Genomic DNA, 12,523 nt, shown 5'->3' with positions numbered 1-12,523 from the left:
TACAAGACCAGCTGCAACCATTATCATCAGGTGTGAAAGTTGGTGTCAATTCCTATCCTGAGCGATTCGGTGACTGTTCTTCCAGTGCATCACAATGACAGTTGCCCAATCATACGAATTAAATCTCCCCCAAAATGATTCTCTAAATTTCAAAATAAACAAATGAAGCAAACACTGTTTCCCACTTGATTTCTGTACATATAAAAGAGTGTTTGAATTGAACTGGAAGCCATGAGGCAGTGGCCATTAACAAGTACTCACTGTTGCTAACTATATATTTACAAATGAGCACTCAAAAGGAGGTATTTAAACTTCTGTATTTTATCAAAACTCAAAATCCTAGATTATACCATGGTGAACGATTCAGTTCGAAGTGCAAAATGCACCGAGCCAAGAACAGTGAGAAGCTGAAAACCATCTGCCCTGAAAGCAAGAACCAGCAATATGGCTATGAGACAGCTCATGTCTTTCAAGCAAGAATACAAAGGAGACGCTTCATGTACGTTCTTGGAATGTATGAGACTTAGAAAGAGCTGCTAGAATTGCTTCTATGATTGGGGATGAATATATGGCTCTTGCCTTGTGTCTTAGATTTTGATGTTCTAAAAACTCACGTTTTGAGGTCACGCTTAATGCCTAGACTGGCCCATATAGGACTCTTCGAAGCCTCATCCGGGTCATCAACTCTCAAAGGTTTTGGAACCAAAACACGGTTTTCCGATTTCTCTTCATCCATAATATTTGAATCCCTCGAATGCTTGCCAAGGGTCGGTGAGCCATTGCCTGAGCAGCAACTATTACTTGTAGAGGATGATGGAGATACGCAACCATTAGATCCAGACAACAATAAATTTCCCATTCCAGCAGGGCATACGGGCATACAGCCCCAAGACGGTGCTGGAACAGTTTGTAAGGGAATACTTTGTGGGCAAGGGCCAGGAACGACCAGAACTGGTGTGGGGTACCACTGGACTTGATTAGGAGTCGTGCAATTTTGTACACAAATGGATTGAGAATGCTGTGGTGCTGCAGGAGGAGCTGCATTTCGCCAACCTGGATTCCAACGGAAAACCAATGGAGCAATTGGGTAGTAATTCAAAGGATGTGAGATATTAGGCTCACTACAAGACCCTTGTAACCCAATCCCATCCCTCTGCAAAATATTTTTGGATAATTCACTTCCCTGGTTACCACATGCTGTCACGGAAGACACGCATGAGGGCTCGTCTCCACTTTCTCTGCCACTGACAGAACCTATCTCAACACAGGTCCTTAGATCTCTAAGATTAACCACAGTATCCATAGATTCACAAAGAGGTGCTTCATGGCCAAATTTTAATACTGTTCCAGCTCTATCTGGAAGACCAAAAGTGCTTGAAGATTTACTGCATGAGAGAAGCTGATGGTTAATGGAATCTGTAGTTTCTAACCTGGTTGATGGTACTCCATCAGAGGATACTATTATCTGATGGTATTGGGAAGCAAGATGCTTGTTCTTTCGTCGCCCAGCACCCACAGGAACACTTCTCATTGTTCCCCCAGCTGTCCAATATCTTTGGCAGTTTTTGCAGAAGTGCCTAGGTTGGTTGACATTGTAGTTATTGAAGTAACAAAACTTTGTGTCTAGGCTGTTGCATCGTGGACAAGGAAGGACCTTGTCTGGCTTCTGAAAATCTTCCTCTTGCTCTAAAATTCTGTTCTCCGCTTGTTTTGAATTGGATTTAGCATTTACTCTTGCCTCATTCACCTGCATCCGACTTTTTTCTTCCTCCTTGCAAATCGCTGAAGTCCCTGCCTGCACAGAATTTTCTGCACAAGGGCCATCAGCTTCTGCTTTTGTTAATTCAGTGCAAGAATCCTGAAAAACAACCACCAATGCTTCATTTAGAACTCAATATTGGAGATAGAAATGATTGGATAACAGAAAAATCAAATGGAAACAGATTTATAAGTCCTATTCATACACAGTGCACAATGTCTACAATGTCTATATATGCTTGTTTAGAAACAAATGGAATTCTGTATATCACTATATCATGGAAGATAGAAATTGATATGTGGCAAAACAATCGTCACATGGAATTTCCTTACAATTCTCTCTATGTTTACTTCTCCCTCAATCTAAATTTATACATCAGCAATTATTCGGGAGCACGCCTAATGACATGATTAAGTATAAAAGCGAAATCATTTTAGCACAACCAATCGCCAGTTAATGACCAGTACTTTAACTAATATTAAAACTGATTTTCTAGTTCTTAAGTAATTAGAAGCTAAGAAATACATATAGAAACTTGATCTGCTGATCTGCTTTAATAATGTAAATCATTCATAAGAAAAACACATATTTCTGTCATGATAAATCCATTAGTAAATTTGAAAAACATGCGCGTAAGAAAAGGAAAGCAATTAAGTACATACCTGGTTTGAATATTTCAAACCAACAAGAAAAAAGGAAAAGAGAAATGGAGAAGAATGCCAAATTTCCTGGCAATAGTCAATACATTGTCCTCACAAGAGTCACATAATCAATATCTCCAACCAAGTAACTTCTTTTGGCCTGTTCCAAGCAAGCGGCTTATGATCTTTAATTCATCCCTTTCTTTTCAAATTTTTTGGGTACAATTTCGTATTCTTTATCTTTAATTAGAGTTCCTTTTCCTTAATAACCAAACATAAAATGTACCATGAACCTAAATTTAGAAAGCTAAACAACATTAACCTACATTTAGAAAGCTTCCCCAATGAAGGAAAAATAAAATAGAAAGAAAAAAGAAATTATCTTCCTTAGTAAGAAATTAATTAGCACCCAATGCATATGAATTGCTTCTCTGGAAGGGCAGAAACAGATTACTGTTTGGAAGAAAGCAGTAAGGTGATAATATAATCAACAAAAACCCATGAAGAAGGCAACCTTCCCATAACTAATTCTCACAAGAAGGAAATCGTAAAAACAGAGTCTTCTTTTTCTGCTACTGTAAAATCATAATTAAATTTCCAGCATTGAAATTGGAACAAAAAAAAAAAATTGAAGTACACAATCCACTGGGAGCATAAGAACCTAAAATTCCTCAAAAATACTCTCAATATTTAAAGAATAAATTTAAAAAGACCATAGAAACATCAAACATACCATGAATTGAGACTTGGGTGGAACCTGGGAATTCTTGCAAGTGATAGCTGCAATCTGGGTTTGAAGCAATGGAATGGTCCTCCCAAAGAGCTTGATGTCATTGCTATTTTCATTGCTTCTGCTCTCTGTCTCAGACATATCTCCACAAAAACTGATGGCCTTTGCCTTGACATACATAAAAACCCAACTCCAAAACCCATCCAATACAAATAAAAAAGTAAGGTTTTGATTTATAAAAGACGCTTCAAAAGCCAGAACCCCTCCCAGTAAAGTACCCTTTAGCTCAAAAAGCACCAAGAACGTGAAGCATCAAAGTACCAATTCTTTTTGTATTCTAAGTTTCTTTTCGTGTTCCTTTTAAACTTTTCATCACATTTTTTGAGTTTATTTTATTGCGCGGTCAGTGGGGTTCATGGGGTGATGCCACCTGGAGTCCAAGTAAGAAACCAGGTGAATCCATGGCCAAGAGATTGAGAAAAAAAATAAGCTATATGTAGGCACAAAATGGTAAAGTGTGTGTGTAGGGCCGTCTGAGGAAAACAGAAAAGTGAAAAGAGAAGAGAGAGTAGAAAGCAGGGGTGGGCACGGTTCGGTTTGGACCGGTTTTTGCCTAAAATTAGAACCGATCCGATACTATTTATCCGGTTTGGTTCGGTTCAGTTTTAATAAAAAAAATTTTAAAAACTGTCCGGTTCGGTTTGAACCGGTTTCGGTCCGGTTCCGGTTCCAGTTCGGTTTTGAACCGGATTATAAAAATTATTTTTTTAAATTGTTTTTTAATACAATTCTCAACTGAAATATTATTTTTTTACTTGAAAATTAACAAATTACTCAATTTCATATAAAAAATAAATATTAAAGTAAGAAAAGAGAGATATTTTGACATTGAACTTGGATAAATATTAGGTTTTTTTTAGTGAAATTAAAAATATAGCATTAAATATAAATATATATTGAAATTATATATTTTTTTAGTTTCACCGGTTCGGTTCGGCCCGGTTCGGTTTTTGAAGACATGGAACCGGATCCGGAACCGGTCCAAACCGGTCCGATTCGGTTTTTGACCGGTTTTTGACTTTTTGGTCAACTCGATTTTTTTCCGGTTTAGTTCGGTACGATTCGGCTCGGATTTTCGGTTCGCCGGTTTGAGTGCCCACCCCTAGTAGAAAGCATGAAAGAAAAAAAAGCTATATAAAGGAAAAAAAGAGTAAAGTGCTTGCGTAGGGCAGCCTTCAACGTCTTTTGCAGGTTTCGTTCTTTTGATCGGCCTCTTTTGCCTTTCTCATTTGTCTGTGTGTTTGTCTGGCCCATGTCTTGCTCTTGATGTGTGGAAGGGCTTTATAAAACATTGCATAGCTTAGTTCTCTCCAACCCAATTTTATTGGGCCTGGCTGTTTATGGATTTTTAGTTTAATTTGGGACGGAGTCAAATGCCCCTATTAGCTTAGATCATTTTGTTTCCAATAAGACTTTTGAGGCGGTGAAGCGTAAACCTTTTGAGACTTGAATTATTTTATGTGTTATTTAACGATAAAAATCAACCAAACAACACATAAATCATCGAGACACCCAAACTTACTTAGAAATCCAAACAAGTATAACAATAATACTACAAATATCTTCACAAGACACACAAAAAGCAGTTCTAAGGCCTTTTAAAGTCTCAAACTTTTTTTAAGTGTCAGTTTATCCTAGATGGCATAAGCCATAGCGTAATAACGTAAATCTTCATTAAAGTTGGACACCTCAGCCAAATATATAGCATACGATAAATGGGCTAAACACAAAACAAAGGAAGGTCTTGTGAAGAAAAAATTAATTGCGTAGCTATGGGGAGATCCTCAACGCCATCCTCTGATGTAAACGTTTTAAAACACGGCTCACATTAGCGTAAAAAGAAAAAAAAAATTATAAATTTCATAGTCAAAATCATGACACATGTACAAGATATACCACGTGATCATATTATTATAGTATTCTATAATTAAGATTTAGGGTATTCTATAATCAAGGTTTAGGGTATTCTATATACCATCTGAGGCTAATCCTCAAACAACTAGTTTAGGTGTAGCTATCAGAAACTCAAATGGTATATGTATTGGGGTTTCGACAAGCTATGTTTCTCCCTACAGACACCCTTACTTGCATAGTTGCATGTCGCACAATAGTAATAGTTTGGTTTGGTTTCTCCAGTAGTTTTAGCCCAACCTAAATCAAGTCGCACGGCTCAATAATGATTAGTTCAATTTCAGATTCTGAAAGTGATCCAACCGAACCATACCCTCTACTAATAAATCCAATAAAACAAAATAACTTGTTACTTTCAACTTCAGATTTTTTGTCGCCATTTCTCTTGTCCCCCTTTGTGTTCCATCTAAAATTTTGACATCTGTCTCTAATTTAAAATTTTGACATTTGTTTTTGTTGAGTTTCGAGGAGGGGGAGTGTCACATTCCGGGATCGGCTTCGCCGTAGAACGATATTGTCCGCTTTGGCCCCCCCTCTCTGCCAGCACGGTTTTGTTTCTGGGAGCTCACGAGCAACTTTTCAGTGGGTCACCCATCCTGGGATTGCTCTGGCCCCCAACTCGCTTAATTTTGGAGTTCCTACGACTCCGAAGCCAGTGAGCTCCCAAAAGGCCTCGTGCTAGATGGATGCGGGTGTGCATATATAAGGCACATCACCCCATCTCCGTTGGTTGATGTGGGATCTTACAGGGAGAATGTTGAGCCTATTCTTAACAACTAAAATGAGTTATTAAAAACAGCAACTTTAATTCTCGCAAGTGCACGAACCGTTTATAGTATAGCTTATGTAAATACGAGGTCGATCCCACGGAGAATGGTAACTTGGTTCCAAGTTAAATTACTTAGAATGCTAGAAAAACATAGAACAAAGAAACTGACTAACTAGCTAAAGGCAAGGTCGAATTCAATAATGTCTCTTGCTAATTACTCAAGGTCTAGGACAGAATCCTAGCACCACACATGCACTCGAAATGAGGGGTTTTGTTGTTGAAATGAAAACAAGAAAGTGAAATGAAAATGCTCGAAAGTAAACACTGGCAGCAATCAACAAGTTGTGAAACAATGATTGAGAGATGTTAGAGCCTTGGAATCCACCACTAGTTTTCCTAACCAAGTTATGAATGCATAGAAATTGACTCAAGCTTCATTAACAATAGATTATCGCATACAAGCCTATGGTATCTAGGTGCAAGATGCATGATTCTCCTAAGGCATGTGATTATGCATGGTATCTACACAACACGTGATCTCTAATATGCAACATAAGCATGGTATCTACTTAGAATAAAGCATACAAGAGTCATTAAGCTCCTTGAGAATATGATAATCACACAAGTCCTAGAATATGGTATCTGTCCTAGCCAACATATGGTTATTAACCCCTTGAATGATTCTTAGGCCATTCATGTGTTACTTGTGAAAGGAGAGTAGAATTGGTGAATCTAAACCCCTTCCCAACCTGTGCTAGATGCATAAAATCCTAGTTAGCTACTCCAAGAAAACATACATCAAGCACTTAATAAACTGGAGATTAACAACTTGATAATAAAAGCAAGGAAATCAATTAACTATAAAATCATCCATAACATTGAATATTCATGACTAGGGCTTCATCCTAAGCCCTAACTAAATGGATTAGTTAGACATAACTATGAATACAGAAAATAAGAAATACATAGATAGGATAAAGAGAGGAGAAGAACTAGATGATGGCAGCAAGGAAGTTCCCAGGACAGCTCCAAGCTCCCTTCTCTCTTTGTGGTGAATCTGAATGTGTGTATGAGAGTAATGGATGAAGTGAATGTGTGTGTCTGCCCTCCCCCTTGAATGAGTGTGCAACTCTCTATTTATAGAGTGAAATTTCGTGCTCCCCTTTGGCTGGTGAAGCACACCTCTCTTAGCTGCTCCCAACTGCTCCAGCTGCCCATACTTGCCAACTGCTCCAGCTGACAAATACATGCTTTGGTATGGTTTCTTTATGGAAAGCTTGACTTTTGTTCATCTTTCTGAGCTTCTGAGCTGATTTGACTCCCATGTATGGCTGCCCATGTGTAGCACATGGCTCTAGGGATGTAGCCACATTAAATGTGATGGCAGCCAACATGACATTTCTGTGAACTTGGTTCAGTATTTGATGTGTTGAGGGCTCCAGAGTTATCCAATTGCGCTGAAATTTGGATATGTTATAATAGACACCCATTGGAACAACTTCTATGAAGGATGTCTCCTCATCCGACCTGTGTAAGTTACTGAAATGAGGCCTGCAAGATGACCTACGAAACTAGACTGACAAGGAGTGTGGCACAAATTGGTTTTGTCTTTAAGCTCATATTCCTCTTGTGCCACTCAGCCCTTAACATGCATGAATTGTATCAAATGTCATCCCCTTGCTGTCTTAACCTACAAAGCACACAAACATAGGTAAGAGACTCAAAATAAAGAGAAGCTAAGAAAAATTACTAAGAAAAGAAAGCATGCAAATGTGTGAAATTATGAGCTTATCAGAGAATGCCACTTCTCCTCCTCTCTCTCTCTCTCTCTCTCTCTCTCTCTCTCTCTCTCTCTCTCTCTCTCTCTCTCTCTCTCTCTCTCATTTATTTTCCCCATTTATTTTCCCCCTTTCCCATTTAGTGGATTTGGACTCTCATTTATTTTCCCCATTTATTTTCCCCCTTTCCCATTTAGTGGATTTGGAAGTTTAATTGTGAGGATGTTACTTATATCTAGATCTATTTGGATTTGTGATTTTGTTGGTTGATATTTTAGTTGTAAGGTGACTAGCTGCAATTTCAGTAGTGTTCTCTGTCTCGAAGGTAATGATAGCGGCTGTGGTGACGGTGGCAACAACGGTAGTGGTAGCTTTGTTGGTTTTTGGTTGTTTGTTTGCAGTTTTCTTATTTTGTAATAATTGCATCAACTCCTTATGAGTTGGGTGTTTGATTGTTTTCTAGTATCTACTTGTATTTTGTACTTGTGAGAGTTAAAAGTTACAGTATTTGTAGGTTTGGGCAATGTGATTCATTATTTAGGCATGCGACTTTTATGCCGAAATTTCTCTGGCCTTTTATAGCCTGTATCTGGATTAATCATATGTGGTTACTATACTTCCATATTTGTATTACCCCTTCGTGGATATTTGTAATTGCCCTTATGACTGATGGTCTTTGTGCCTAATTTATTAATACAATTATCACTTTTCTCCCAAAAAAATAAATTATTACAACTTAGTTCTACCATTTTATCCGTTAAATTTATGACATGACACAAATTAGCCACTTTTTATACTCTATTGAACTAAAAACAAATAAAATTAATTATATAATTACTTACAAATTTTAATTTCTTAATTAAAAATAAGAAATAAATTTACAAAATAAAAGAAAGAAAAAAAAAATAAAGGACCCATCATCCCTTTTCCCCACAACCCCCAGCCAACCACCAAGAGCCACCCAAGCTGCCCCAACCAACCCACCCACCCAGAATCCCACTCTCTCTCTCATTTGGGTCTAGATCCGTTGCACCGTCGTCGACCCCCGTCAACTCCCACAATCATTCTGGGGTGTCACCTATTTCCTCACCCCGCCTACTGATCAGACGATCAGTCTAACGACATAACGGTATTATAACATTAATTTTTTTCATACCAATGTCTGAGAAAAATAAAAAAACAAAAATATTTTTTAGACGGTGCCCTGTACACGTATACCCAATACTAAAAATAAAACAGGGGCCTGGTTCTTCTTCAAGCTCGTCCAGGAGTTCGTGGGTCATGGTGATTGTTTGCTCCTGTCCCCGGATAGTCTGTGCTTTCCATATCCATCCTCCCCTCAATAAAACCTTCTCCCTCTCCCACATCAAACAACCCCAAATCCCCTGCACCCTGCAAATTATTAGAAACCTTATCAGAGTTCTGTAGTTGGTTTAGATTTCCCATCCAATTATTCAGAAATACGTATATATATTTAAGGAAATATAATTGTGGGACAAATTGCAATGAACTAATACATGCATGAATTTATGTATTAACGTATATGCATACATGTATTGGCAGAGAGAGAGAGAGAGAGAGAGAGAGAGAGAGAGAGCTGAACCAGTGATTCTTGGACAGTCAAGTATTCATCATCTGACCTGAGGCTCCCTACAAAACAGACAGAATTATTTGGAGGAAGAAAAAAAAAGACTAGAGAGAGAAAAAAATAATAAAAAATTTGTTGACTAGTGTTTAATCTTACTGGTTGTAGGAACTGCAGTGAAAGATAGAAGGAAGGAGAAAAGCAACGAGAGCAGAAGCAGAAATCTAAGACAAGGGTTTTGCAGCATATTGATGAAAAAGAGGAGGAAGGTCTGAGGGAATTCCTTGCAAGAGGAAGCTTGTAGCATGGTGGTTTATATAGAAAGAGCAGAAGAATAATTGAGGGAATTAATTATGTTCTTATCCAATTTATTATATATTAACTAAACTTAAACTTTCGTCATATATATATCATTATGTGTGCTGCAGTGGAGATTCTCTTACTCTTTATTGACGTCATTTTCATGTCATCAACTATATTTTGTGCAAGTATATACTTTTGCAAGATTATGTATCTATATATATATCATATGAGTCTTAAAAAGGGGATATGTGCAAGAAAACACATGAGATAACGCCTCTTGAAACATAATCTACATGATCTTATTAAATTAAGACAATCGAGTTTTAGATGGTTATTGATGGAAATAAAGGATTGGATCACGAGGGCGGTTATAAAAGATAAATTGTACATCCCAAATGGACTATAAGTGAAGATCCGTGAACTAAAAATGGAGTGATCATGTTTATTTATATTTCAAAACATGCATACAAGTATGAGCAATTCTACACACACACACCACACCAAAAAAAAAAAAAAAAAAACCCCAAATGTCAACATTCAAATATTCACGGGATTGCTCAACTACCAGAGAGGCACAACTAATTACAAATAAATGTCAACATTCAAGTATTCATGGAATTGCTCAACTCCGTCCTCTATTATCATCGTTTGTATAAAAAATAAAATAAAAATGAATATTTGTATAAAAAATAAAATAAAAATGAATATTTGTATAAAAAATAAAATAAAAATGAACTAACAAGATTTTGCCCAATAAAAAGCATCTTTACTTACATATTGTTGAGGCCCAAAAAATCTAAGGTTGGGTCCAAATATATTTTCAGCCCAGTACAACATCAAGCGGAAAATCCTTATTTAAGCAACATGTCACGTTACAAGTTTAAGTGGACCTAAGCCACGCAAATGCCTGGGGCTCGCTAAGTGGGTTGTGGTATGGATGATTATGAGTATTCACGAGGCCCATTGATAATTCAAGGAGTGGAAGTTTTAGGCTACTTGGGAGCACCAAAACTCAAGCTCATTCCTTGAGCCCAAACATATGGGTAAGCATGAGAGAAAACCTAATAGCCCATCACCTTAAGAAAACCTAATAGCTCATAACACGTAAGAAAATCTCACATCAGCCAAAGCTTCCAACAGTCTGACTCAAAGGGAACTCATAAGCTGCTGGAAACAAAATAACCCAGCCCAACACCTTATAAAATATCCAGTATCTCTGTTAAAACCAGATCGAAGCCAAATCATCAAAACCAAGCAAACCCATGTGCTGATCACCTTTTTGACCAAGCACCCTTACCCATTCTTTCCTCTTCAAGCTTTGATGAGAAAACAAGAAATAAAAGTGGGTGGCTCCTCACCCACATGGAGAATCCAACTGCTTGAGGTCTTTGGAACCCCAAAAAGCTGCGTGCCTATGGGTTCAGGCTAGGGAAATTTCACCAAACAAGATTAAATGGAGGAAAGTGAAGAAAATGGGGAGGGAGGCTTGACAAAATTAAGGTTTTCAACGCCTATAAAAGGAAGCACTTTCTACCCAGCAAAGACATCTGGATCTGATCTCAAAACTCACATTAGTGGCTGCAAGCCTCCTAGCAACCATGAGAATTCATCAAAGACAAGCATCCCCTCTAGAACCCTTCAATTTCATGCTTTGTTCTTCCATCTTCCTCATTTCTCTCTCTCAAAACCCACATCTAGAGAGAGTAAACATCATCTCTCATCTCTGGAACCCTTCAACTTCCAGCCTTGTTCTTCCATTTCTTTCCATTTTCTCTTCTATCAAATCACCTAGGAGCTTGGCGAAGCTTTCGTCAAGCTGCTGGAAATATGCTAAAGCCACCCATGCTTCCATATGCTTCCTCTCTTTCCATAAACACACATCTAGAGAGCAATCATCATCTCTCATCCTTGAAACCCCTGCAATTTCGAGCCATATTCTTCCATCTCCTCCCATCTTCTCTTCTGGAAATCGTAGCTCTTTCTCTCTCTCATGCTAAACTCACGAATGCTCAGCTCCCATGCCACAAGCTTCTCATGCCAAGCCATAATATTTATCTGTAAGCAACTGTCGTTTTTATTGGTGAAGATAACCAGGGTGCTTCCTAAGGCTTTACTACCCTTTCGAAGCATTCTTAGGGTCTGATTCTTGAACTTAGACACATAGGGTAATTTCACCCATTTGCTCCTTACGGCAGCCCAGCTCATTTGTAGCTGCCGGAACGAAAAGACCCCTACACATATCTGAGGTCTCATGTTCGAATTCCCTACGACATCATAGTTGTGTGTGTATGTGAGAAATCACCCTCTCTTGTAGTTTAGACTATCGCTTATACTAAAATAAAATAAATTTTGAATGGCTTAATTACAACCAACCCATTTAAAGATTTGCACAATTAATATAAACATTAAAATAAGAGTTCTTTTATTTAAACCACACACTTCTCTTTGTTTTTTTTTCCCCAGGAAAAGAGCAAATATTATTATAATCGAACGCTGACCTTGGCATCAACTGCCAAAGTATCAAATAGCCATTCGGGAGGAACAAAATCCCAATGATGGATACCACAATTCGTACGCACTTCTCTTTGTTCACTCCATATTCTAAGTTCACCCTAATTTTTAATTCAAATTTTCACAATTTCTAAGAAAACCCCACTATCTTCCTAAACTACCACTAAATACACACCCAACGAAAAAGAAAAAAAACTCATCAACCTCACACGCTCTAAAACTATAAGTTCAGATAATCTTTCAAATCCAACCAGGAGTAATGAGATTCTTTAGACCATTTCAATTTCTTAAAAGAAAAGAAAGAAACAATGAACAAAGCAAACACTCTAAGCAGCTCTTTACCCTCTCTGCATTTGTGAGAGATGAACAACAGAGAACCAACTTCTTGGATGATCCACAAAATTTCCTATTTGGAGGGGTGTTGTCTTGTTTAATAGCATCTTTATAATGTTCAACATTAGATTGTCTACAAGAGA

At 37.8% G+C, this 12,523-nt stretch overlaps 2 protein-coding genes across 2 annotated transcripts; both read right to left on the bottom strand.

Moving 5' to 3' along the window:
• LOC18769470 (cyclic dof factor 3) lies at nucleotides 1-3,691 on the bottom strand. The gene is made up of 2 exons (XM_020569118.1): nucleotides 3,134-3,691; nucleotides 1-1,858 (listed from the first exon to the last, which is right to left on the bottom strand). The coding sequence occupies exons 1-2, from the start codon at nucleotides 3,308-3,310 to the stop codon at nucleotides 611-613; spliced, it is 1,425 nt and encodes a 474-aa protein (XP_020424707.1). The 5' UTR covers nucleotides 3,311-3,691; the 3' UTR covers nucleotides 1-610.
• LOC18770496 lies at nucleotides 8,362-9,575 on the bottom strand. The gene is made up of 3 exons (XM_007203047.2): nucleotides 9,393-9,575; nucleotides 9,252-9,298; nucleotides 8,362-9,040 (listed from the first exon to the last, which is right to left on the bottom strand). The coding sequence occupies exons 1-3, from the start codon at nucleotides 9,538-9,540 to the stop codon at nucleotides 8,903-8,905; spliced, it is 333 nt and encodes a 110-aa protein (XP_007203109.2). The 5' UTR covers nucleotides 9,541-9,575; the 3' UTR covers nucleotides 8,362-8,902.

The sequence above is a fragment of the Prunus persica genome, chromosome G7, assembly GCF_000346465.2.
Source record: "Prunus persica cultivar Lovell chromosome G7, Prunus_persica_NCBIv2, whole genome shotgun sequence".
Classification (NCBI taxonomy): Eukaryota; Viridiplantae; Streptophyta; class Magnoliopsida; order Rosales; family Rosaceae; genus Prunus; species Prunus persica.
Note: the sequence above shows the minus strand (reverse complement) of the source record. Positions and strands in the feature narration are given on the sequence as shown.

Excerpts from the sequence above, each read along its gene's own strand:
- LOC18769470 (XM_020569118.1), bottom strand. The coding sequence starts at position 3,310 with ATGTATGTCAAGGCAAAGGCCATCAGTTTTTGTGGAGATATGTCTGAG. Across the intron at positions 1,859-3,133 it reads CACCCAAGTCTCAATTCATG|GATTCTTGCACTGAATTAAC; the intron begins GTATGTTTGATG and ends GTTGTTTTTCAG.
- LOC18770496 (XM_007203047.2), bottom strand. The coding sequence starts at position 9,540 with ATGCTACAAGCTTCCTCTTGCAAGGAATTCCCTCAGACCTTCCTCCTC. Across the intron at positions 9,299-9,392 it reads CACTGCAGTTCCTACAACCA|GGAGCCTCAGGTCAGATGAT; the intron begins GTAAGATTAAAC and ends TCTGTTTTGTAG. Across the intron at positions 9,041-9,251 it reads TGACTGTCCAAGAATCACTG|GGTGCAGGGGATTTGGGGTT; the intron begins GTTCAGCTCTCT and ends AATAATTTGCAG.